At 38.3% G+C, this 26,454-nt stretch overlaps 1 protein-coding gene across 6 annotated transcripts in view; it reads left to right on the forward strand.

Annotated features, from left to right (window-relative positions):
* Positions 1-25,180, forward strand: part of Cep41 (centrosomal protein 41) — a 43,199-nt gene extending 18,019 nt beyond the window's left edge. For 2 of the 6 annotated variants that reach the window (XM_074063016.1, XM_074063050.1), the window contains 9 exons: positions 6,148-6,195; positions 10,164-10,225; positions 11,521-11,590; positions 17,216-17,360; positions 19,219-19,370; positions 19,764-19,831; positions 20,877-20,991; positions 21,900-22,115; positions 22,756-25,180. In XM_074063016.1, the coding sequence (XP_073919117.1) occupies positions 6,148-6,195; positions 10,164-10,225; positions 11,521-11,590; positions 17,216-17,360; positions 19,219-19,370; positions 19,764-19,831; positions 20,877-20,991; positions 21,900-22,115; positions 22,756-22,904 (1,025 nt within the window). In that variant the 3' untranslated portion in view covers positions 22,905-25,180. Of the gene's footprint in view, positions 1-1,980; positions 2,071-6,147; positions 6,196-6,281; positions 6,312-6,400; positions 6,498-10,163; positions 10,226-11,520; positions 11,591-17,215; positions 17,361-19,218; positions 19,371-19,763; positions 19,832-20,876; positions 20,992-21,899; positions 22,116-22,755 lie in introns of those variants that run through there. The other 4 variants (XM_074063019.1, XM_074063026.1, XM_074063047.1 and 1 more) reach the window with 4 other exon arrangements.
* Positions 25,181-26,454: the final 1,274 nt, after the last annotated feature.

A 26,454-nucleotide genomic window follows, 5' to 3' on the forward strand; every position in this document is an offset into this window, starting at 1 on the left:
ACTTATTTAAAAGGTTACTTTTCCTCCACTGAATTGCATGTTCATTTTTGCCAGTAGTTGGACATACATATGTAAGCCTATTTCTGGGTCTCTATTCTGTTCCATAGATCTATGCATCTGTGCTTTTGCCAATACCATGCAATCTTGATTACTGTAGCTGTATAGTAATTTGGACACTTAAAATGATTATTCTCACTTTAATTTTTCTTTACAAAATTACTTGAGGTTTTCTAAATCCTTTTTTTCCATATAAATTTTAGAATACTCTTACTTAAATAACATTAGTAAAATTGCTATGATTTTGATAGGAGTTGTTTATGAATCTGGAATTGATACCTTAAGTACATTGAGAACTGTTAATATACTTTCTGTCTCTGTGGATTTGCTTGTTCTGAACATTCATATAAGTAGGATCATATGACATTTGGCCTTTTGTGTCTGTCTTCTTTTATTTAGTATGTTTTCAAGGTTCATCTGTATTGTAGCATGTGTCAATACTTCATTCCTTTTTATTGCCAAATAATATTCTGTTGTTTAGCTAGTCCATATTTTGTTTATCTGCTCATCAGTTGATGGACATTTGGATTATTTACACTTTCTGGCCATAGTACCTCCTAAGAGCATTAGTGTATACAGATTTTTTATGCGAACATGTGTTTTTAGTTCTCTTGGGTATGTACCAAGGAGTTGAATTGCTGGTCATAGGGTACTCCATGTTTAATTTTTTGAGGAACTGCCAAACTGTTTTCAAAAACAGTCACACCATTTTACATTCCCACCAGCAATGTAGGAGGGCTCTACTTTTTCTACATCTTCACTAATGGTTGCTATTGTCTGTCGTTCTGATTATAGCCATCAATGTGGGCATGAAATAGTATCTCATTATGGGTTTAATTTACATTAATAATAATGCTATTAAATTACAGGAACACAACTAGTCTAATGACTAATAATGTTGAGCACCTTTTTATTTGCATATCTCCTATGGAAAATGTCTATTCAGATCATTTGCCCATTTTTAAATTGGGCTGTTTTTCTTATTATTATAAGAGTTATTTATCATGGATAATAGGCTCTTATCAGAAATCTGATTTGGGAGTATTTTCTCTCATTTGGCAGGTTGTCCAGGGTTTTTGTTGTACATAGCTGGATGAGTAGAGAAAAATACGTCCACCCATCTTTCCTGGAAGCACGAGTCTCCCAGACTAGTTTTATAATAGCTTTAGGAAGGACGAAAGTGTGCCTCATTGCTTAAAGCTCAAAGTATTTTAAAGTCAGTGGAAGAGAAATCTTATTCTAGTGTTTGATTTTTGTGTGTGTGTTTCAAATTTAGAAATTATTTTAAAGTCATCCTAGGAAAGGGATCTTATTTTAATGTTTGCATTTCCATGCATTTTTGTGACTTACCTTCCAGTGTGTTCAGAAAAGTTTTTACCTGGTGTGCAGTACCTGTGATTTATGTGCTTAGATACAGAAGCCCATCAGTCTTTGGGGGCCAACAGGGCCTGTGGTAGCCCAAACCCAGTGTTTTGTACAAATGTTATCATTGCCACATATGCCAGAAGTAGTCTTGGTTAAGAAAACACAAGAGGGGCCTTAGAACCCAAGTAACAGTGAGGAGTTATCTGGAGGATGTTTTAAGCTGTGCAGAGAGAGGTAGAAATAGGCGCAGAAACGAGCGAGCATTTCCCATTTCCAGTCTAAGTCGATGGGTCATTAATCTTTTCTTACCAAACAAATCTTTCTCTGAGCAATTCAGACTTAAGCACAAGAAATCAAGACCTTCGTGGTCTCCCATCTTCACCCAAATCTCCTTCTACTGAATTCTTCAAAGTCTGACACCCATCCTCCTGGGTAAAGATTATTTTTTGTTTCTATATATCTGCTTCTACTTCTCATAGAATCCCAAGCACTTAGGTACAGTTATGACTAGAAGTCTCAGAATTATTTTGAATTTCCAATATTTCTTTTGTTCCATAGGTGCCTGAGTATATCTTACCAGCTACCCAGCATTGCCAGACTGTGCCATGAGTGTGTTATGCTTCTGGTGACATCCCTGCAGGCATTTTGGTCAGTCACCACTGCAGTGTTATTGTGCATTCTTGGGGTATTGCTCTGCAGCTTTACAGGCTTATTAAGGGACACTGCAAACTACAGGGCTCTCCCTTCCTTAGTCCCTTCCTCTCTTTTGTTGGCTGCATTATCCTCTCACTTCAATCTATATTCAATCTAATTGCACATTTCTTTAGCTTTCCAAATTTAGTAGACTTTCTCCATAGTCTTTTCTATCTTATTTTAATTTTTGTAATATTCACTTTCCTTTCATTTTCTCTGCACATGCTAGTCATTTCCATTTTTCTTCTTTGGTCTTTACCTTTCCTGAATATTTGCTAAAGCCTTGTTCTTAAGCACCCAAACTCATCACAGACTAGGTGCTCTTCATTTTTATTTGGCATTTAATTCTGTCTCTTACGTCAAAAGAAGAAGTGTATGTGAAAGGCTTTACAAACCAGAAGTCACTAAATACACCTGTGATTTTTTGAAGTTAACAGAGGACCACTGTGCCTCTTTTCAATCTTTCTGCTCCTTCTGAGCCAAAAGGATTTCTCCATAGAGAAGGGAAATATTGAAGAAAAAATAAAACCACGGCGTTGTCTCTTAGCAACTGAGTTCATATGTTATAAATCTTACCCGCTCTAGATTACTGCTGTTCAGAAGCACTTGCTTTTCTTATGGGCTCAGTAGAAATATAGGAACATAATGGAAAAAAAATCTAATGAATGAGTCACTGAGTTAATCAATTGTACTCTATTTTTGCACAGGACTATTGATATGGGTGAGCTGTTCTTTTCTTTTGATCCTAATTGTAAAACTTTTTATTACCTTTCATTGCAACTTAAGTTGTAAACAAAGTGGAAGCTAAATACCACCTTACACCTTTCTAGTTTGTCTGAGTCCGTATGGGTGGTATGGGTAGTCTATAACATAATTTTATGTAAATCAAGTTGTGTGTATTTTAAAGAAATCAAGTGCAAAAATTCAAGCCAAATTGGGGGGTGACTATTTATATTATAAAGTAAGTAACTATAGGATTTTTGAAACAGTAGGCCCTCTTAGTAGATTTCATTAAGCAAATATATTTTAGTGTCCGCACCATGAGACATCAGGAGGCTTAAAGATTGTGAGTGTGTGTTCATACATGTATGTGCACAGATAAATAATCTTGGGCTTTCTATCAAGGAAGGTAGATAAGACAGTCCAGTCCAGTGATAAATGCCTTGTGAGTGGCAAGCTGAGTGCAGTAGGAGTTCAGAGAAGGGAAAGTCACTTCCTGCTGGGTGAGCTTAATAAAGTGGTATGTTAGAGAACCAAAGACTCACAGAGAGCTTGTCAAGTTTAATAATTAAGGTAACATTGAAGAGGCAGTTAGGTTGTAACCATCTTCAGTACTAAAGCAAGGAATTTAAACTAGGTAGTGAGCAACAAAGAAACACTGATTTTTTTTTTTCCTTTTTAATCATTCTTATCTGGGAAAATTTGGCAGTAATGTGTAATTTCAAATTTAAAAAAATTGTCTGCTATTTTTAAGGTTCCATTTGTATAAAAGGCATGTTTATAAATAAGTGAATTATGAAGTTGATTCATTTCCAATCTTTTCAAAAGGTAGTCAGAAATCATTTTCTGATGCAATTAGACACAGTAAGATAAAGCACTTAATTTACCTAAATGTGTATAAAGTAAGATAAAATTCCTCTTTTCATACTTCCTAAATTCATTTTTAGGGATTCTGTGCTAGTTTTGTGTCATTCATGGTACTGTCTCATTTCTCCAGTTGAAGCAACGTAGAAATCCTCTTTCTCTTCTCTCCCCACACTTGGATGGAATGGATGTCTACAGTGAACATTCTTATTAATAGCCCTTTTAGATTTGTTCATAGTTTTGTCAAATATTTGCATAACTCTACAAAAGATTTGTCTCTCTGCCCCTCCTTTAGTAGAGAAAATAAATGGTATGGATGGTTGCTTACTCCAGAGCATCCTCGTGAGGGTTTCCTCACACAAGATGAAGTGCTGTGCAAACACACCGAATATGTTGATAATTAAACGAATTTTAGATACTTTGTTAGTAGAAATGCTATCAATTGGAAATGCAATATTTAATAATAAAGATGATGTAAATGAGGTTGGCTGTTATTTTTAATTCCTCAGGGAATTTATAGCATCAGATGGTCCTCACCTCTTGCGATTAAGGAAATAGCACTTCCTACAAATTTACCTGCAGATTCATTCAACACAATGAATCATGCTTTTAAAACAACACAAGGGCTGTGGATGTAGCTCAGGGTAGAGCATTTGCCTAGCATGCATAAGACCTAGGGTTCAAAATCCAGCAGTACGAGTAACAACAAGAATAATAATAATAATAACTAGAAGAGCCAAGTTTTTATGAACCATATTAGAAGCCAGGAGGTTGGGAATGCTAATTCTAGTTAAGTTACTAACTTGCTGTGTCACTGGACAAATCAATAAGCCTTTTTGTTTCTCAGTTTTCTGACTAGACTGCCTAAAACTCCCCTGACCAAAAGAAATTAACTACCATATCAACAACATGCAACTGTGGGGGAAATCTGGGGCCTATAACCAAAAGCTATTCTGTCAGGTTTTTGAAGAATAAGATGTAGGATGCTGGATAGCATACCGACTTTGCCGTCTTCCTCCCTCACTGTAGTAACCAGGCAAGTCCATTCATGGCGGCAGAGTTACCGTGGGGAAAAGGGATGTATGTCCAGGTAGAATTCATGGTTTTTTTCTCTGAAGTTCTGGTTACTTCTTAGATTAACTGTAGTCTGAAGAATCTGGAGGAGATCACATTTGGTTTTAATCCTGTTCAGAGTCTCTTCTGAGACATACTCTGTATCTCTTGAGAAGGCCTCAGGCCTGAGTAGCTCTGACTGACTGAACCTTTCTAAGTTTCTGACATACACAGTCTGGGTCTAGGACTATATTGAATCCTCCTGCCTAGTTCTGATGCAGAGTGTTTGTCCTAAAATGAATAAAAACAAAACAAAACAAAAAACCCCAAACAGTGGATTTTTATTCCATGATGAATTCATGGTAAAAATCTAATAACTTAAGTTGTTTTTTGAAAATGTATTTTGGGTTTCAGAGCAAGAATTTTCTTTTTTTTCTGCTGTTGATCCAAACCTGCAGAAAGTTCAGAATAGTCCTTTTAGATATCATTTTATGTCATCAGTTAGAATCATTTCTTTGAATCTAACTAGATGTTCTCAAGACTTAAGTTAGAAGTACAGTTTTAGAAATGAGAAGTTATTTTGAATGCTTTCCTTTTGCCAAACTTTTAGGTACCAGATAGAGCTTGCTGTGTTCAATTGAATCAAATCACAGCATGCCCAGTAAAATATAATAGTCCCTGGCTTGAGAGCTAGAATTTAATTCATTCAGAAACCAGAATGATCCTGGACCAATCTTAAAGTATGAAAACTCTCCAAACCACCTTGGCTAGAGCCTCGTATTGTAGAACCAGACCATAAAACATGAGGGCCGGGTCCTCTCCACAGCAGTGAGGATCTGCTGCTATTTCTCAGCAAATCAAGCCCATGGGGAATATGGGCATCCGGACTGTGTGGTCTAGACCAGGCCACAAGCTCAGCATGAGTAGTGTAATACCAAGTTCAAAAAAGAGGAGGAGATCACAACAAAGTACAGAGGAAGGGGTTGCTTGGGTGGCCACAAAGGCTCATTTTAAACATTCAAAGAATATTACTTCTTTCTCCTACTTTTTAATCTCTCCCACAAAAGGTTGTGGGGAGAGAAAAAAGGAAGGAGGAGAGCCTTGACTCAGAAAGAAAAAAATTAAAATGGCTACAAGTGATCATCTTATTGCTTTACAGGGCTATATTCCAGCTTACACACATTTGACCAAACATTTCCCTTGGTTTCATATCTTTGAATGATTCTTTGTTCTCCAAAAGACTATTTGCTATGTGTGGCCCACTTGCCTACTGTCCAACATTTCATAAGAACAGGATAGGGAAGCTTGGGGAGTGCTTGATCTTCATTCTCTTTTCATAATAGTACTCACTTTCTTCCATTTAAAGTGTTTTTTAAATTCTTATTTTCTTTTCAGGTAACAGTATGACAAAATACACTGAGAAGCTAGAAGAGATCAAAAAAAGTGAGTAACACTATTGACGACTTGGGAAAATGGAACACTGTAGTAGTCTGTAAAGCTGGTTACCAACTAACCACCATATTCTACAGCTGACATGTGTGGAGAACTGTGGGAGTCAGGTGAGCCTGGCAGGTACCTGGAAGAATGTGGGAGACACTGGGCCCCCTCTTGGCCAGCTCCTAAGACTAGCCTTACTTACATCCCGTAGGGATTATTAATGTTGGAATGTGGAGTGAGCTCTGCTGAAGCAATCAGAACACGAGCTTCTAGTTACGTTGTGCTGCAGTCTTCATGGCCTTTTTCAGGTACTTAATCTTCCCTCTCTTATTATTTGGTCTTTACCTGAGATAGGGTAATAATACCTTTCTTCATAAAATTCTTGGGAGTATAAATTAGACAGTATTCATAAAAGACTAAGAGGTCTGAGAAAGAGGTTGTTCTTAGTGTTTTATATTTTCCACTCATTGCAGCCTGTTTTCTTTTAATTAAAAGTCACATTTCATGTACTTCCTTTTTTAAAGCTAATCTTCTGCAGAGATATCTTACTGGTCACTGAGTACTTAGCCCTTACACGAAATCATAATTCTCAATCTGTGTCCAAAACTAATATAAAATGTACACAGAGAAGCCAGAGTTAAAAAAGTAGAAACAACTTTTTTTTTTTTTTTTTCTGAGATGGATTTGCTCATGTCTCAAGTAGGAGAACCTAGTGCTTGGGCAGTGTTTAGCTAATGTAGAGGCATTCTGATCCCAGTTCAGGACTTCGCTCTGGTAATACACATTTTCTTGGGAGAGAAAATTATAAATGTAGAGTACATCAGACTTTTTTTTTTATACAGCAGACCTTTTAATTTAAAATGATAATGTTCCTCTCGAATTGCTGCAGTGTGGGGAAACCCCAGACAGTAGGTATGGACTCGGGAGCAGCTCTCTGCTGTCTTCGTGTCATGCTCAGGTTTAAGAGCTAAGGCTGTGGACACTGTAAAAATGTATGTCACAGGATCCTCCTCTTACACATTTCACATTGTTATATAAGCCTATTTAATCTTAAGTATATAAGAAATGTATTAAATTTCTAAATTATGAACAAATTTTGTTTATTCACCTACCTTTCATTGTTGTCATCTTGATTCATCTAAGGCAGGCAGCATCCAGTCAGCCTCCTTCTATTTGAGTTTGTGGTCTCTTTCGATGCCCTTCGTTTGTCACTGAGTGTGAGTTCACCAGAAATTTGTCCCATAGAAATGTCCTGTTCCAGCCAGATTGGCGAAACCTACTTAAAATGTTTCTTAAAAGTACCGTGTGGTTTCTTAAATGGAAATTATCTCCCAAGAGAAATACTGTTGTTTTAGAGTCCTTGAAAATGCTCACTCCCTTCCTTCTTTAGAAGTTGTAGGCTTCCATTTAGTAAGGCGGCAGCTACTCTCACCTTGATCACATGCTTTGTGCTCATTTCCACAGAATTACTTTGGATTCTGGTTTGGCATCTGTGTTTTGGAAGCCATTTCTTTCTCTTTCCCTGTTTTCTGTTGTAAGTGTTCTCTTGGGTCAAAATGGAAGGGAACATTGCCTTGTTTCTTGACACTCTGGACTTATCTCTTTGCTCGCTTTACCTCAGATGCCATGTCTGTCTGTGAAATCACAAACCTTGTTCTGTTCCTTCCTTTGATTTGTCTTCCACTGTAAGTCCAGCTTCCTTTTCTTTGCTAATAACACATTTTAACAAAATGCAGAAATCCTTTGTAATCTGAACATTCTTTCAACTATACCTGGGGAAAAGAGATGCTCTGTGTCTATTGACCATGCACAAAGCCTATTCTTGGTGCCTAGTGGTTAAATGACACTAGTTGGACCCAGTATGAAACATCCTAGATAGTCAGGTCTCTGTCCCTCCAGTAACTCGAGAGAGGCCAGCTCAGAGCCTGTGCTTACTGGTGAAGCAGACCTTGATAGTGTGCCTGACTGGGATTATCTGTCCCTACACAGACTGAGAGAAGCCCTACTAGCAGAAGCGCCATTCTTAAAGCTGTGTTCACTCTTGGGAGGACAGACTGACAGAGCCTCCCAAGTCATCCTTTTTATAAAATTTAAAACTTGCAATAAGACGTCTAGTTTGATCTTTTAGATCTGAGTAATAATGTCAGAAAGTCCTACCGATGGCTGTCCTTCCAAACCAGAACCAGGTATGTAGCATTCAGGCTCCAGTGTCAGGGAGCTCCAAGGACTGGTGCAGAGGACACTTGGAATGCCAGTCTATAGGAGATAGCCAAGACTGGTGTTTGTTTAGTGCAATCTGTGTTTAGTTAGAGGGGATTTTAATGTGTACATTTTAACTTATACAAGAATTTCAAACTATGTAAACATACCAAAAAATTATCAATGGATAAATGTCAAAATACAAACTACTTGAAAGCTATTGATTGTTTCCTTGGGTTGGTTTATTGCTGTTTTGATTTATATAAGCGACTTTTGGTGGGCAAGTTGGTAATTGAAGGGGAATGCTGTACTTCTTGGAGGCTCTGCTGAGTCTGTTTGGATCCACATCCTGGCAGCTCTGTGGCCTCTAGGTTTGCTACCTTGTATCTACAAGAAGCTCCTTTAAGAATTTTCTAGAAGTAATAGTCTGTTTCCCAAATTTCTCTTCAAGATATTTTAGAACAAAAAAGTTTTAATTCCCTACAAGAAAGAGTCATGACATATTTATAGAAGGCTAGTTTTTGAGGTAGCATCATTTCCTGATTCTCAATGTTAGGCTGTTTGGTAAACCAAGCTTGTATTACCCTCCAGAGTAACCATCTGGTCTGTGCTGGGTTTTTGGAGAATTCATGGAACTAATTAGTAACACCAGGTAAATAATCTTAAATACATTTAATCCTTTCCTTTGCTGCCAGGAGTCTTGATTTATGAGATATTTATGCTGCGAAGGCCATAGCAAATATCCAGAAAACTTTTAGTAATTCTGAATTAATAAAGCAGTATTTAAGGAGTCCTGGGCACCAGTATAAAAACCCAGCAGAGGAGGAGGGGAAGGGGAAGGACGTGCAGAGTACAACATTAAAAACTCTTTAAAATTAGTAATCATCTTTGGAGAAGTTTAAAGAATCTAACTTCTAACATGTATCTGTAGGGCAGATACTAGATAAAGTGATATTGACTCAGTTTTTATTAACTATTTAATGTGATAGGAAGGATTATTTACACAAGTGTAGAAGTATCCCCATTTGAATTATGTCTCAAAACTATAAAGATAGCACTGACTAAATATTAAGTTGGTTTTTATTTTATTTTATTTTCTGTTAAGGTAAAAACACAAAACATAAATTTACAGTCCAAACCATTTTTTGACTGTACAGTTACTTTAGTAGTGTTAAATACATTCTCATTGTTCTCAGTGGATTTCCAGAACCTTTTTGTCTTGCAAAACTGAAGAGGTTGATTTTTTTTTTTAGGAGAAACTGATAAGAGATTATCAGGACCAGTCACAACGTAATGTCCTGTGTCTCTAGCAGAGTTGGCAACGACAGGAAAGTTATTGCTGTCTTTAGAAGCCAGAGTCAGAATAGTAGGGTAATGTGTTCCTTACCAGCTGTGTGGCCTGGGGCAACTTAGCTTCTCTGGGTTTCTGTCCTCATTTGTAAAATATAGGTGTTTATCCCCAGCTTTGTTCTGAAAAGGATTTGCAGCTGCTTACATAAATGCGTGCCCACACAGTATGGCTACGGTAGAAACAGCTGAGTAAAGGAAAAATGCTTTCTGATGGATGGCCGGAGCAAAACAGAAAAATGAAGAGTTGATAATACTACCTGCCCAACTAGTTTTGAGTATAGTGTGAAGATCAGATGAGATAATATATGTATAAGCATACTAGAGACTTGAAAGATATACCGTATAACTTGATGACAAGAGAGAATCAGTAGCTCTAAGAATGCATAATAAACCTAGATAAATATCTGTCTTACCCTGCTTTTCAGATTATAGATACAAAAAAGATGAACTTTTCAAGAGACTAAAAGTTACCACTTTTGCCCAGCTGGTAAGTGTAATGATCTTGCTGTTGAAATAAAGAACAATTTGTGCTGCTTTACCTGAGTATCCCTACATGTAACCCCCGGGACTGTTTGCAGGGGAGTTGCTTCTGAGTCTCTGCATTTCACTGTGAGAGCATGAGTTGGTATGTGGTGTGTTCTGTTCACATGAAGATGATGTGAAATTTTTCTCATTTCTTGAATAACAGTTTGTAAAGTAAATAAAGGTGCATTCTGTTTTTAATTCATCAAATTTATGGTCTAGGTTTTATTTTACTTTATATATATAACTTAATATTTAGAATCTAGAATTCTGGATTCAGGATTGTTTGCATGTTTTTCTCTGTGGAAACCAGGTGATTTTCTGTATTCTATAACTGATCTCTTTCCCAAATTGTTCCACTGAGAGTTATGTTGTTACTTTTGGCAAGTCGTTTTCTTCTTGCATTTGAAAATTATGGCCAACGTGTTTTTCAGGCCCCCAGAAAAGGTTGCTAAGTGTTGGTGGCTCATGCCTGTAATCTTAGCTACTCAGGAGGCAGAGATCAGGAGGATCGTGGTTCAAAACCAACCCAGGCAAATAGTTCTCAAGAACCTATCTCCAAAAAACCCTTCACAAAAAAGGGCTGGTGGTTGGGGGTGGGGGCAGGGGGGAGAAATGACCCAAGACTTGTATGTACATATGAATAATAAAAGGAAAAAAAAAAAAAGGGCTGGTGGAGTGGCTCAAGGTGTAAGCCCTGAGTTCAAGCCCCAGTATTGCAAAAAAATTTAAAAAAAAAATTCCATCGGTGTGATTGAAATTGGATTTAGACCTTATGAACTAAGTTGTGAGAAGTGCTTTAAAAAATGTACAATGAATTAAAGCATAAGACACCATAATCACTGTATTCATAAATACATTTATCTCTTCATGTGGAGAATTGCCAGTGCCATTCTGTGCCAAGACTGCATTTTGAAAAAACAATGCGCTATGCTGGGGCCAGAATATATACAGATGTAGTTTTAAACTCTTATGTATGTTTCTTGTCCTAAATTATCCTTTTGGTATTTTAAGTTTGTTGTATAACGTTTAAAATTAATCTTTTCTTCTGGAATGGTCATCTGCAGCATAACTACCACACTAAAAGTGAAGGGGCCTGAAATCCTATCTGCAGTCAGGGACACTGACAGTTTCTTAAACAAGAGGTCTTTGATGTTTGGTGTTTCCTGTTTTTTTTTTTTTTTTTTTGTAAAAGACAGAATTGCCTCTGTTTAAAAACAAACATACACACATCTACACATTTCATTCTTTTCCTATCAGGTCATCCAAGTTGCTTCCCTATCTGATCAAACACTGGAAGTGACAGCTGAGGAGATTCAAAGGCTGGAAGGTAATGAGAATTGAAGATATGGGGAAAGTAACAGATTGGTCATTTGATTCAAGTACTGCCCTGTGCATTTACTGGTGTGTTCACAGGGATTCTGACTTTGATGTGTCTATTTGTAATTAGATAGTTACTCTCAGACAAATGCTATCTGGTACTTTAATCATTAATTCTTATTTCACTAAGAAAGCCATCTGGTTTTCTGGTGCCAACATGTATATCTTTTAATGTTTTAGATGTGTTTAACATACCATTTTCATTTTTTCAATAAAAATTTTCAGTGCCTCCTGTATACATACTGGTCATAGAATTCAGTGCTAAAAGACTACCGAGATGAACACACAGCTCTGCTTTCATAGAACCTGTAGTTGTGTGTGTGCTGCATGTGTTTATGTATGTTGGGTGGGGAGAGTGGTAGCAGTACCACAAAATTACTAATGCGGCAGAATGGAAAAATGGAAGGCAACCATCATTTGTTGAATATATATTGCTAGGTACTTCGTGTGAGTTTTCTTATTTAATCCTTGAAAACAGGGAGGAAGGTGTACTTCACAGATGAGAAGCCCAAGCCTTAGAGGCTAAGTCACTTGCCCAAGGTGGTCCAGCTAGTTAGGAATGGACCTGGGGTGTGAATCTAAGGGTCTGCAGTAGTGACCAGCGTCTTCTCACTGCATCATGAAGGGATTCTGGAAAGTCTTCTGGAGAGATTCAAGATGCTGTGGGAGTTCTGAAGAAGGAAAGGTGCTTTCCAGTTAGAAGATGGAGGCAGGTTTCCTCAAGGCGTTTGAACTGGTCCTTGAAGGGGTGCAAGTTAAGGATGAGGCTGTTGCAAGCTAAGGAGCATATCGAAAAGGCACTGAGGTGAAAGGGGAGCATGTGCAGGGAACCAGGTAATCCGGTCTGCCTGTGGTCTTAAGGGAGGAGTAGGCCCTGCGAGATAAGGCTAGAAAGATAAGCAGGCCCCAGATTTCCTTTCCTAAATACCAAATGGAAAATAAAACCTCTGTAGTTGTACTCTCATGGAAAGAATACAGTGACTTCAGGTCTTGATTTTGTCCTCAAGTACCTGCAATCAATGCTCGCCTGTTTACTGAAGGGGAATGTGTTTGTTAAGGTTGATGTAGGTCAGGAATTTGACTTCTGATTTCAAGACAAGTTTCTCAGGAAGTCTGAACACTGGTTTTGTGCAACTCAACTGTCATTTCCCTGGGCTGGTTTTTGTTAGGGAGAATAAAGAGAATCTGAAAACGACAGGAATTCATCGTTGATAGATGCCGCTCAAACGGCAGAGAAATAAGGGCCCTTTGTAACAGAGATAATTGAGTCTCCTCATACAAGGACTCACAATTTTATCCAGGTTATATAAGCACCTAGATTTGGTCCTTTAATTCATTGTTGAGATTGCAGCACCAGGACATATGGGCACATGCAATTTTCTCTACTGAGATAAATTTGCACAGCAAAATAGGCTCTTGTAAAGTAGGACACCACGATGTGTGAATAATATTAGTGTTTTTCTAGTGCTCTACACAGATAATAACTCACTCAGGAGTGCCTGAGTGAGTTTGTATCTGTACATGATATTGTATCTGTATGTGTATTTGGTTATCTTTGAAGAATACAGAAATCTCCTTTTACAATGTTTAATGCTTTTTCCTGACCTAAATGTGTATTTCTAGTAAATCTAGAAAATGGCAAAAAAAATAAATAAATAAAAAAGAAAATTACAATAAATACTAATCATTGTTAACATTTTGGTTCATTTTCCACCATCTAACTACTCATCCCAATCAAATCCATACTCTCCATTGCAGTTTTGTATTATGCTGCTTTTAATTAAAATTTTTCATGCATACTTTCCTATGTCACTAAACAAGACTTCAAAAGCATTACTATAAAGGTTATGTCATGTGATATCTATCCTGGGATGTACCACAATTTAATTCCTCTTCCATTGGTGGGAAGAGCAGATTTTTCCTGATTTTTCACTTTAGTAAAGAATGCTGCATTGTATATATGTAAATGCTTGCAGAATTCTCATTATTCCCTGAGAATAAGTTGCTGCAGATGGTCAAAGGTAAAATTATTGCCACACTGTCTCCAGCACCACTGTACCTGGTTGTAGCCTGCGCTGAGTAATTACTGGTTTTAAAAATATTTGCCAATTCAAAAGATGAAAAATGTGTACCTAATAGTTTTATTTTTAATTTCTTTGCTAATAACATTGAACTGTATGTGCATACACGCATGCAGTTTGCTGATTGTACGTATTTCCTTTTTAAGTACTTTACCTGTACTTTTTTCTAATAGGGTGCTCATCTATTTTCTAATTGACTTGTAAGAACTCTAAATAACTGTTATCTTTAGACAATGGAAACCAATACAGTATTGAAAATGAATGAGAAGATTCTTTACTTGATTTGTAACAATTTCTAAGCTATATTACTGAGTAAAAATAGAACAACAAAATAAGCAAATACTCAAAGTATAGAACAGTATGAGTGGAATTCTCATGGATATTTAAAAGGGGGATAAAGTGAAATATGTGCACAAGTTTGTATTCATTTTATTTCTGGAAGAAGATACAGATAACAGAAAGTAATCCCCATGGGGGAGGAGGCCTGAGGGCCTACAGGTCTAGGATGGGAAAAAAATTTCCTCTGCACATTAAACAGTTTTTTGTTTGCATTTTTGCCTTGTGCACAGGATCCTTTTTCAATCAACCAGCTAATTTTTTAAAATGTAAATTAAGTATGTTGATCTTTGTTACAGATATTTTTCCTTACTTGTTGCTCACCTTTTACTTTTCTTTGTGTTGGTTTTTGACATATATGAGGCTTGCAGTTTTACACTCTCAAATCTGTTAGCCTTCATCGTTGTTTTCTTTTATTGCTTTAGATTCATAATACCCAAAATAAGTTTAAGTATTCATCTATTTTTTTTCTTCTGTTGGCATGTTTATTCTCTTACGTTTAAACCATCTGTTACATATTTTGGTATATGATATGAGGCGATTATCTAAATTAGAGTTTTCCAGCTAGTCAAGAAATATTCCCAGCAGCATTTACTCAGTAGTTCTCTTTCTACTCCCTGACTTGTGGTATGGATATACTAACTTTTTGTGTATATTTTAGGATTTGTTTCCACATTCTCTATGTTCTCTTGTTCTGATTATAGTTCTGCACTGTTTTGATTATTTCCCTTTCCACTATATGTTCCTATTTTACAAAGCAGGTCTTCCAAATCACCCTTAATGGTGTGTGTGTGTGTGTGTGTGTGTGTGGTGTATCTTTAAAAGTTTTTTAAAATCCCATTGGGATTAGCATTAAAGTTAAAAATTAAATTTGGAAAGGCTTAACATTATTTCACTCTTTCAAGATTTGCATCACATGGCACTGTCTTCATTGGCATCTACTTTAAGACCCCTAAGAAAAGTTTTGATAACTCCTGTAAAGGACTTACAAGTCTTTATAGGTGTAGGTCTTTTACAGTTGTTTTAGTTTTACTTCCAGGGGAGAATATTTTATAGCTGCAGTTACTGTAAGGGAGATTCTTTTTTTCATGTTATTTTCTAGTAAGTATATAGGAAAAATGTGATTTATTAGCATTTAAAAATCTTAACCACATATTATTGCCCTTATTGAAGTTTCTAGGTGTAATTTTATCATACGCAAATTAATTTTAATATCTTCTTTTAGGCCTCTTTTTTCTAATACTTCCCTCATTCTGTTGGTTAGCGTAAAATACAGAAAGTTCCCAAACTTCGTGCTCTCAATATCCTTGTACACTCTTATTAAAAATTATTGAAGGCCTTTCAAAGAACTTTGCTCTATGTGGATTATATCTATTAAAATTTAGTGTATTAAAATTTTAAACTCAGAAATTAAACAATTTTTATTTATTTTTCACTTAAATAATACTACTTAATAATACTAACCTCACTTAGAACATAAAACTTTTTTTGTGTGTGGTACTGCGTGTTGGACCCAGGGCCTCATGCATACTAAGCATGTGCTCTTTCACTGAGCTACATCCCCAGTCCATAAAAACATGTTTTTATGAAAAATAACTATTTTTCCAAAATAAAATTTTAGAGAGAGTGGCACTGATTTACATATATTTGTAAATCTCTCTTGTATCTGGTTTATTTTTTTATTTAGTTAGTAGTACTGGAGTTTTGAACTCGGGGCTTTGCACTTGCTTCGCAAGTGCTTTACCACTTGAGCCACAGCTTCAGCCCTTTTAGCTTTAGTTATTTTCCAGATAGGGTCTTGAACTTTTTCCCCAGGGCCAGTCTTAGACCATAATCCTTCCTATACCTCCAGAGTAACTGGGATTACAGGCCTGAACCACCATGCCCAGCTTGTTCTTTAGATAGAGGTTCTCGCTAACTTTTTTACCTAGGATGGCCTCAAACTGAGGCCCTCCTATTACCACCTCCCAAATAGTTGGGATTATAAGCATGAGCTACTGCTCCTGGTTCACATCTGGTTTAATAGAAGACAGCTGATTCTGATACCTCCTTCTGCATTCAGTCTGCTGCAGTCTACTGTTGGGTTGAAGTATGTGAAGAAAATATGACTCACATAGGCCCATAGTTGGAAAAAGGAAGAGTGTTTTAATGGCCCTTTCAGATAACTGTATATGCTTTTCTTTGGTGCTATGCTGTTTGGTGACAGCTAGTTATTTCTTAAAGGTTAGCTATAATGTCAGTGAACCTTTCTTACTCTGTTACATTAAAAGCCATTGGTCTGTCTCGTGCACTTTCAATGAGTCTTTTACCCATGCAGGATTTTCTATCATGCACTGGTCATTTGGAAAGTACCTTTTCACTGAAAACGTACAGAGATCAGAAACATCTACAAGTCTGGGGACGCAGCTCTTCAAACTTCAGTCCTGATGGCAAATACAGTTTCCAAACTTCTGTCTTTTTTCAAAATTTAGTCATTGACAACAAGTTCTGTCAGCTGTTTTCCTTAAAAAATGTCATGCTCACTTACTTCATTTTTGAGAAAATGTTTAAAACACAAGTCTAAGTAACCAGAGTTTTTCTGTCAGTTTTTCTTACCAAGACAAGGTATCCCTGGCAAAATGCTTGGGTCAACTGCAGTCCGGCAGTCACTCACTCTAATACTTTGCCTTGAGATACCCGCAGTACTGAGGTATGTAGCAAGCTCAGCTGTGTGTGCTTATTTCAAGGTGAGATTTAATAAAATTATTAATCTTTGCTTTATCAGGGGCATTTTTCATGTGAATGCCATATTTATTTACTGTGAGAGCCCATGTGATGGTGAAAAATATGACAGCTAATAAAGTTTGGTACTGCTGCCTTGATGCTTGGCAAAGAGCTAATGATGTTACTGCTGTTTCTTTTGGCCCATCGATGCAAATATCAACACAGCAAAAAACTAAGAACAGTTTATGAAAAAGTTTTCACCTGCAGACCTCCCAAAAGAGTCTTGGGAGCTCCTGGGTTCCACTGCGTTTTGAGAGTCTGTGCATTAGAATTTCTAGAACAACTTAATAATGCTGATGATACTTTCTTTCCTGACTTCATTTCAATGGAACTGCCTAGTAAGTAAATACAAATCTAGAGGTTAAATTTAATTATTTCTTCACTTGAAATCTTAGACAATGACTCTGCAACTTCAGACCCTGATGGTGAAATCACTAACAGGACCAACGGGAAAGGGAGCCCCGTTGAGCAGTCACCCAGCCCTGTCCAATTCATCAACAGCGCGGGAGCAGGGGATTCCAGTCGCTCCACTCTCCAGAGGTACGCTCTGATTCTGTCTTCACTACACTTTACCTGCACCTTAATCTAGTTCATCAATTTAATTTCCTTAGAAACAGGACAGGCAGCAGCAATGTTCCACATTTTAACTCAGCCCTCCTACTTTCTCTTTGTAGAAATGCTTCCTTGTGAGTCTTTTTCACAGCAACTTCACTGAGTTAATGTAAGATCAACTATATTAACAGGAGAGTATTAATTTTCACTCCTCGGTTGTATTCTCCTCAGTCCTTCTGTGTATAAGCTTGTTATTAGGACTTATTTTTGATTCAGAGTTTGAATTTTGCCCTCTTTTCTGTCTGCTGAAGCTTATAATTGCCCTGTCTAGATTCACAAAATACAGTGCCACACAGTGCGCTGTGAGATAGAATAGGTGCAGAGGACACTGAAAGTAGCCTTCGGTATTGGCCCTAACCCTGCATGCATGTGCTGGTCCTTCTCATCCCATGGACTACTCCATGTGGCATTTTCTCATACATGTTAACTATTGATTAGAAGACTGGTGCTAGTTTTCAGCCTAAGTCCATCCTTTCTCCTGGAAGAACAGTTCAAGAAACCGTGTTCTACTAGAGAAAGAGTTGCTATCATCAATAGCACTGTGTTGTTATTTTCATAGCAACTTTTGTGAAAGAACTCTAGGAAAAAGCCTTCTAGAAGAGATAGCTGACAGGACTTTCATCAAGGGTGCAATTTCACATCAGGTAGATTTTCCTCTCTTTTGACTTGATGAAATGTGCACCTTCTGGCATAGAGATACATTGTTTATTGGATTCACATGCAGAATTTGCTTTGAAAGTAGAGTAACAATGCTAAATACTAACCTGCGGTTTAGTGTGTGTCTTAACACATCCTAGGAAAATAACTATCTGCTTATTCCAGTACAGATATTTCATTACTTGCTCTTTTGTTTGCAGCATCTGGTCTTCTTAGTCTTTTGATGCTTCTACCATATTTTCCCTATATAATTCAGATGGTGACTAATGCTATTAATTTAATAACTTTAGAAACAGGACTATCCCCCAGCTATTCCTCTGTTTCATTATATGAATGGCACTAAATACAGAAGTGTCTTCAACCTCAACCTCATAATGTATAAAATAGAAATAAGTGCAGATAACCATTGAAAGCATTAAGGTTCAGTATTCATATCAGATAGGTCATTGTGTAAGTACAGTCAGGCATTACTTAATGGTGGGACATTCTGAGAAATGTGTCATTAGGTGATTTTGTCATCATGTGAACATCACACAGTATACTTATACAAACTAAAACAGCTACACTATCACTAGGTAATACAGTTTTATGGAAATACTACTAGATGTGCTGTCCATTGTTGACCAAATGGTGTTACAAGGCACATGACTGAATATGAAATATATAAAACACTATTGTTACTTTATATTATATTTAATATACATAGGAACATCCTTTAATTTTTTTCTGTCCTATCAGCCTTACTCTCTTGCCCTTTGTTGTGCTGTCTTCTACTTCTTGAAATCCAGTGGATTAACTACATTCCTTCCTTTCCCTGAATGCTGCCTTTGTTGCTCGAGGAGAGCATGTACCCTACACATTCTACATCCCAGACCATGTAATGACCTGGCATGTATTGTCTGAACACAAGTATGGACATGCAGATCCCCTCTTGGGGTCCAGTGTGTTAGGAGTCTGTAGGATCCTGCATTTGGAGGCCAACCTGAGACACTATGACCATTTACCTTTTCCTTTCAGGTGCCTTTAGAAAAGGCATTTAGCACCCATCTCGCCATTCTGAAAGAAACGCATTTGACCTTTAAGCTACCCACCCTCGACTAGTTTCTACTGACCTACTTTTTCTCTTCAGTGTCATCAGCGGTGTTGGGGAACTGGATCTAGACAAAAGGCTAGTGAAGAAATTAGAGCCGAGCACCAAAGACAAGCCTTATCCTGACTGCCCCTTCCTGCTACTAGATGTGCGTGATAGAGATTCTTACCAGCAGTGCCACATCATTGGAGGTGAGAGAAAGAGGCTGTAGAGTGCTCACTCCTGGAAACGGGCACTTCCTTAGATACAGGTGGGCTTCACCCCAGCCCAGGGTTAGCAGCTAGGGAAAATGTACATGGATCCATGCTGGAAACCCATTGAGTTAACTCCACCATGCACTCCGAGAGAGGCCGCTGATGTTCTCAGGTGGGTCGGGAGCCCAGCACTAAATGTGAGCAGCACAATGAAACGTCATCCTGTGTTCAGAGTGCACAGTTGCTTTTCATTCACAAAACTACTTAGGTTTATGGCTCATTGATTTTAAAAAATATATTTGCCTCTTAGATTTTTCAACCAGCTAGCAATTGGAGCCAAGTTGTAATAAGAGAGCTACAGTCTTCCTAAACTTTTTTTTCTCTTTGCAGCCTACAGTTACCCAATTGCAACTCTGTCCAGAACAATGAACCCCTATTCAAATGATATTCTCGAATATGTATCCTTTGTTGTGTTTTAAGGAGTTGGATGGTATGAGAGTTACAAGAATAAAACTTATCATGAATCATGCTGCTGGTAAGAAACCATGAGGGACCTCTGACATGATCAGGTTTGCCTAGTTTAGATTTTGGATTCCTAAAATTGGCTAAGAATCTTGACTATTAAGGCAGATGCTTCCAAACCATACTGCAATAGGCCCAAAACAAGTAGGCTAAGAGTTGTGATCCATTGAGAATTAGTCCTAAGACTTCTATTGCCCCAGAAAGCTTACCCAAGGAGAACTTAAGAAGCAAGTATCTTTCTATTTTAATTTTTTTCTTCTTTTTAGAATTTTAATTTTTTCCATTCATAAAAATAATATAAGTAAAAGATAATTTAAATAATCAAGAAATATAAAAAAGAAAGTGGAAATCTCCCATCATCACACAAATAGAATATTAGCTTCTGTTACATTATTGGTATATTTTATTTCATACTGTTTTCTATGTGTGTCTGGGTTTTTTTTTTTTACAAAGTTGAAGTCATTTTGTATAATTTAATGCCTTGCTTTTTTTCTACTTCATATTACAGTGTATTTCCCCATGTTAATACAAGCGCTCTAAAACTCCATTTTCGGTGCTGTATAACATCTCATCTTCAGATTTGCTGTAACTTACTAAACCATTCCTTTATTTTGGACTTTTAGGTGGTTCCACCTTTTTACTCTTATAAGAAAGGCTTCCGTGGATATATTGTACATAGAAGCTCTCTGTTTCTTTGTAAAAATGGAAATTGAAATATTTCCTTTCCAGAATCGTAAGGATGAAAGAACTAAAGGGTATAAAGTATGTAACAAGTACCATCTTGGACTGAGGTAATACCAGTTCATAAAAGAAAAGAATACCAGCTTGCCTGGTTTCTGTGACAGGAGAAATCCAGTGACCACTGGTGTGAAGGGGAAGAAGGAGCTGAACTCAGAAGGATGAACATATCAGTCCTGTGTTCCTTGGGGTTTCTTTTAATCTGGAAACATTAGCTCAGTACCCGAACCTTAACTCATCTAGAAAAATGCCCATGGCAAGATCATCATTCTGTATGATGACGATGAGAGACTGGCCAGTCAGGCGGCCACCACTATGTGTGAGCGTGGGTTTGAAAACCTCTTCATGCTTTCTGGAGGTGAGCAAGATTGCATTCTGCCTAGGACTTACAAGATGGCTCATAGTCCTTTAACCCAGCCCATCACCTTTCTCTTCTCAGTGTTCAGACTTAGTGTTCACAAGGAGAGAAAGCTGTGCTGACTGGAAGGAAGAAAGAGTTATGTGAAATGTCCATTAGCTCTATCAGCATGCATTTCTTGTGTGGGTTTTTTTGTTTTCTTTTGTTCTGTTTTTGTCTTTTGGTACTGGGGTTTGACCTCCGGGCCCCTTCTTCTTGAACCACACCCCTACCCCTTTTTATTTTAGCTTATTTTTCAAGTAAGGCTCTCGCTTTTGCCTGGGTCAGTCTCAGACCATGATCCTCCTTCCACCTCCCAAATAGCCAGGATGACAGGCCTGAACCACCATACCTGGCTTCTTTTCTGAGATAGGGACTCACTAACTTTACCCTGCGGGCCTCAAACCATGATATTCCCCTCTCTGCCGCCCAAGTATCTGGTTCTGTAGGTGTATACTACCACACCTAGCCTTTGTTTGTTTCGTTTGTTTGAGACAGAGTCTTGCTATGCAGCCCAGTGTGCTCTCAAACTCACGAACTTCATGCTTCAGTCTCTCAAGTGTTGAAATTACAGGCATGTACCTCTGGGCCCAGCTAGCACTTGTTTTTAATTCCTAAAATAACTATGTTGCTCGGAGCTCTAAGAATGCTAAAGATTTGAGCAAAGGATTTCTTGTGGAATGCTCAGAATCCCACATAGTAACTAAAACTTTCTGGTGTATCTTGCTTTATGGTGAAACAGTTAAAGATTTCCTGTCCTTATTGGCCTCAACTAGGTGACCAAAGATTAGAAGACATGTGGGTTTTTTCAGACTTGGTATGGCTCCTCCATGTTAATCCTGCTTTTTCTGATGCTCTCCTATCTCTAGGTCTGAAAGTCTTAGCTCAGAAATTCCCAGAAGGACTGATTACTGGTTCCCTGCCAGCCTCTTGCCAGCAGGCCCTTCCTCCTGGTTCTGCCCGGAAACGGTCCAGCCCCAAAGTGCCGCCCCCGCCAGCAGAAAACAAATGGAGATTTACCCCAGAAGACTTAAAAAAGATAGAGTATTATCTGGAAGAGGACCAGGGTCCTTCAGACAACCCTAGTAAGATACTGCAACCTTTGCTTTCTATAGACTTGAGATTCACGGTTTCACCTCATCTCGTCATGTGCGGACTTCATCTTTATAGTCAGATCCTTAACATATTTGAAGCCATGGGTGTGATGAAGTGATGGGTCAAAAATCATGGAGATGAGACTTGAGCCGTCAAAGCGTGTGTCTCAGGCAGAGTTGAGGAACCAATCATGAGGCATTCAGATTCTTCTTAGGAGCTTTTCCTTTCCTTTTGCTTCTGGGTTCTTTTAAGCCACTTCCCAGAGTCTTGCTGGTTTGTCTTACTGCCTTACCTTTGACCCCCTGGTTTCTTTTCTCCCTCTTCTAATTGCTCCTCATGCTGCACCCCTCCTACCAAGGAAGGAGTGAAAGACTATCTGGATTTGTGGAGGTTAATGAAGAAGAAAAAAAAAAGCTATCTGGGTTTCCCTCCATTCCTACCCCCTTCCCAACTTCAAGCTGATCTCAAGGATGAGGAGTAGGTCATCATTGTCTCAAAGTCGATGCTGCATAGGGCTTCATTAGCTTAAAAGTGGTTGTAGACTAGGGCTTCATTAGCTTAAAAGTATACTTGAGGGATCATCCCTGGAATTGTTCTCGCAGCTCTGTTCCTCTTTCTTGTTCCCTTCAGGCCGACTGATCCAAAGTAACTTCTGCGGAAGAGACTCCAAGGTGCCTGTTGCCCGCAGTGGTCAGAACCTACCCGCCGGGGCCCCTGGCGGCCACTTGAACCCCCGTGCACTCAGCAGTGGCCACCCACAAGGCAAACCCTGGAAGTAGACTTTGTCTTGCTTAGTCAAATAAATGTTTCCCCTCCTTTCGGGCCCCCAAGCAGTTCCCAAGTTGGTCATTTTCAGAAAGTGCTGTAGAAGAAAAATGGTGAGGTGGGATAGGCCCTTTTCCTTCCCTGTCTCCATCCATCTCCTCTCCCTTCAGCCAGCTCCGGAAGGATTTTGACAGATGACCGCAAAAACCAGAAGCGTGACAGGCTCTAGTGTCCTCCCTGTGTTTACAGTATATGTAAGTCTTTTGAGACTGAATAGGAAAAAAATAATCCCCTGTCTCCCCCTTTCCAAAAAAAACAATAAGGTCCGGCTTGTTTGGTCTATACCCAGTGTTTTGTAAATACTTTTGTCACATCTGCTGGTGTGTTCTATCCAACCAGGTTTTTTCGCTTACTATTGATTTCCTGGAAGATTGTCCAGGTGGGCTTGGCGTGGGCCTCTGTCCCCTGGGGTGTGGATGATCCTGTTCTGCAGCCACAGGCCCCACACCAGGCGCAGGTGCTAGCTGAGGCGCTCCGCCCAGCATGCTGCAGGCTCTGTTGAGTTAGGAGGCCTGTCCTGTGAGCCTGGCTCAGTTTTACAGTTTAGTAGAGAAGCTCTGCACTTACTGAGTGCTCTCCTCATTAAATGGTTTCCTGGGGCCAGAAAGGGGGTGGTTAGCTGTCATCACACTGGGAGGAAGGCATCACACAGGATACCCTGGCCATGGTACAGGCCTGTGCTGAGAGTCCCTAGAAGCCCACCACAGCTCTCCCTCAATGGTTGGTATCACTGTTGTAAATTTCCATTGCCCAACTCAAGTTCATCCATGTCAGATGGGTAGAAATCATGGCCACTTAAAAATGTGAGCTTTGCTCAGGCACCTGGGGACCGCACAAGGTGAGGAGGACTCTAGAGTCCTTTGTCAGGGCTGACAACCTCTTAAGCCCTTGCTTAAAAATACAGTATTAGTCTAATTGAGTAATTAGTGCAATTTCCTGCTTACCTTTCATGCTCATGACTGAGCTGTGATTAGGAGGTTGTGATTATAGATTCTGGTTTTGGCCGGAATTTTGAATCAGCATTAATTGAATTGCTAGATGACTGACGTTCTGTTTAATTGGGGGAACAAAAGATCTCAGGTAAGGATGAACTCTGAAATCATACGAAAAGGAAAAGAGCCTTGTTAATTTTTATGGCCTGTGATCGTAGCTGTGATAAGGGACTAAGGAATAAATTGTGCTCTTTGTCATGGCAACCAGCTTTGAAAAGCCCACTGAAAATTGCCCATCCTTAGGTGGCTGTCGCTGCTCTGTGAGACTTGCCTTAACAGTACTATTTTCTTGCCACCAAAAAGAGAAAAAAAGCACCACAGTATTTCTAGCATGAGGGCTGTGTTTGTAAGAGAAATAAACGTAATAAATATCGCATGGAGACATATGGAAAAATAACTCAGATTCAGCCCAGCTCTGTTTCAGAATGTGTTTATTCTTCTCTACTTGATTTCCAAAGTGCAACATTTTCCGATGCTTTAGAAATCAAACAAACCAGGGACATTGTTCAGATGTCAAGCCGTGCCCAATTTTCCACAAGATTCAAGAATCTTGTATAAAATTCAGCCAACATACACATAGCTTTAATGAGGAGCCTGTCATGTTTCCCCATAAATTTATTGCCTGAGAACTTAGTTCAGCCTTTCACTAATGCCAAAATGCTCTGGCTTTTATTTTCTTTACAACATAGATAGAAAAATGCAAATTTTTCACACTCAGCTTTCCCCTAGTATAGACAGGATTTTCAGCCATCTTTGATGTGTATATGTTTTTAAGGAAAAGTGTTTTTCTATGAAACAAAGTTCTTGTTATGCCATTTTAAAGCTGGCTAGTCAGGAGATTAGACCTCCCCACCCAATGTACTTTGAAAGTAAAGGATCGTTCCCCACAGATACTAGTGTTAGAAACTGTTGTAGATAGTGTGGAAAGCCATTTCAGCCAAGCTTTCAGATTGCTGTGTGTTTACCGGACACATTAGCAGAATGAATGTATTTCTGTGTGTTTCTCCATAGTACTTTGCCCTGTTGGTAAAGATTAAACTATTTCATAAAACCGGTTCTGATTCTGCATTGTATGTGTTAAGCATTACTCTCAGACGTTTTTTCACATGCTAGAGGTATTCCTTTTAACGTTCTACTTTACTAGTTTCTTCATTAGATTATTTGACATGTATTATTTAAATGATCAGTGATACTTTGTGCAATTATGAATGTTGAAGATTAAAGAACATAGTTACTAATTTGTCGTTTGCTATTAATGCGCTGAACCTGCCAACTTCTCTCTTCCTCTCTGTCAAGATGATTTGGGGAATCCCAGGAGACTGGTGTGATTTGAAAGATTACCTCCTTTTGCTGTATCTCCCAGAAAGACGTGTATTCTGTGTATAAATGAGTCAGGAAATCGTTCCAATGAGAGCAAGAGACTTGAGCTCTCTAGTCAGAAGACCTGGGTTTCTTTCCTGGCTCAGGAAGACATTGATGGCCACTTTGAACAGATTGTAAAATGTTCAAGTGGCTTTCTTGCCAGTGTTTTAGGGACTGACCAAGCTGATCTTGCCTAGGAATTTACAACCTTTGAGAAAGAAGGTGCTTTGTAGCTACACCCAGCAACTGTGTTGGCCAAAATTTAGTAATAGGTTAAATGCCTCAAAGAGGAAGTTTGTATTTAAGAAAGAGAAGAATAGAGGGTGGAAGAAAACAAGGAAGGGAGGGAAGAAGAGAGACAAAAAGGGAGAGAGGAAGAGATGGAAGAAGGGAAGAGAATGCTATAGTACTCATTCAAAAACACAGATTTAATCTATTAAATACCATAGACTGATTTGAAAGCCCTAAAAGTAATTTTCATTTTTTACCTGTAGTAGAAAGCCAGCACAACCATATTGGACTTGGTGTAAATTGGAATTAAAAGAGAATAAATATTGTTCATTAGTTGCTCAGATTTTTTTCCTTGTGCTTTTTAGATTATACAGAAATTCTTAAGACTTTTAGCTACTCACTAAGCAAACAGAACAAAACAAAAACCTTCTCTTTTCTAATTCCCTGGGGAATATAAGTGAAGTCAGAATCCTGGGCTGGAAGAAATACGTTGGTGGTTTTTCTTGGTTGCTTTTAGTTTCTGCCATGTTGTTTATTGGTTCTAGATTCTGTCTTTTGTGTTACCTGACATTTTTAGGGGGGGTAACTAATTTCGGTCCCCCTGGTTTTAACTCCACAACAACCTTCTTGCTTACCCCAAAGATAATCCTTCACCACTTCCAGAATGGTCTTTAATGTGCGTTTATTTTCACCACAATTCTTTCAAAGATTTAAGTCCCATAATATTTCCCGCCCCCCAAAAAAAAAATCAGAAACATGGATTATAATTCATCAATTTAATTACATGGGCATGTTGGGTACCTATGTGCAGTTCAATTAGTTTTTAATTAACAAATGTACTTTTCAGATGAAAGCAATAAATAAGACAAACTGTGCTTCCAAAGTGTTCAGAATACATTTAGGTAACAATACTTTCCTA

This window comes from Castor canadensis, chromosome 2, assembly GCF_047511655.1.
Source record: "Castor canadensis chromosome 2, mCasCan1.hap1v2, whole genome shotgun sequence".
Lineage (NCBI taxonomy): Eukaryota > Metazoa > Chordata > Mammalia > Rodentia > Castoridae > Castor > Castor canadensis.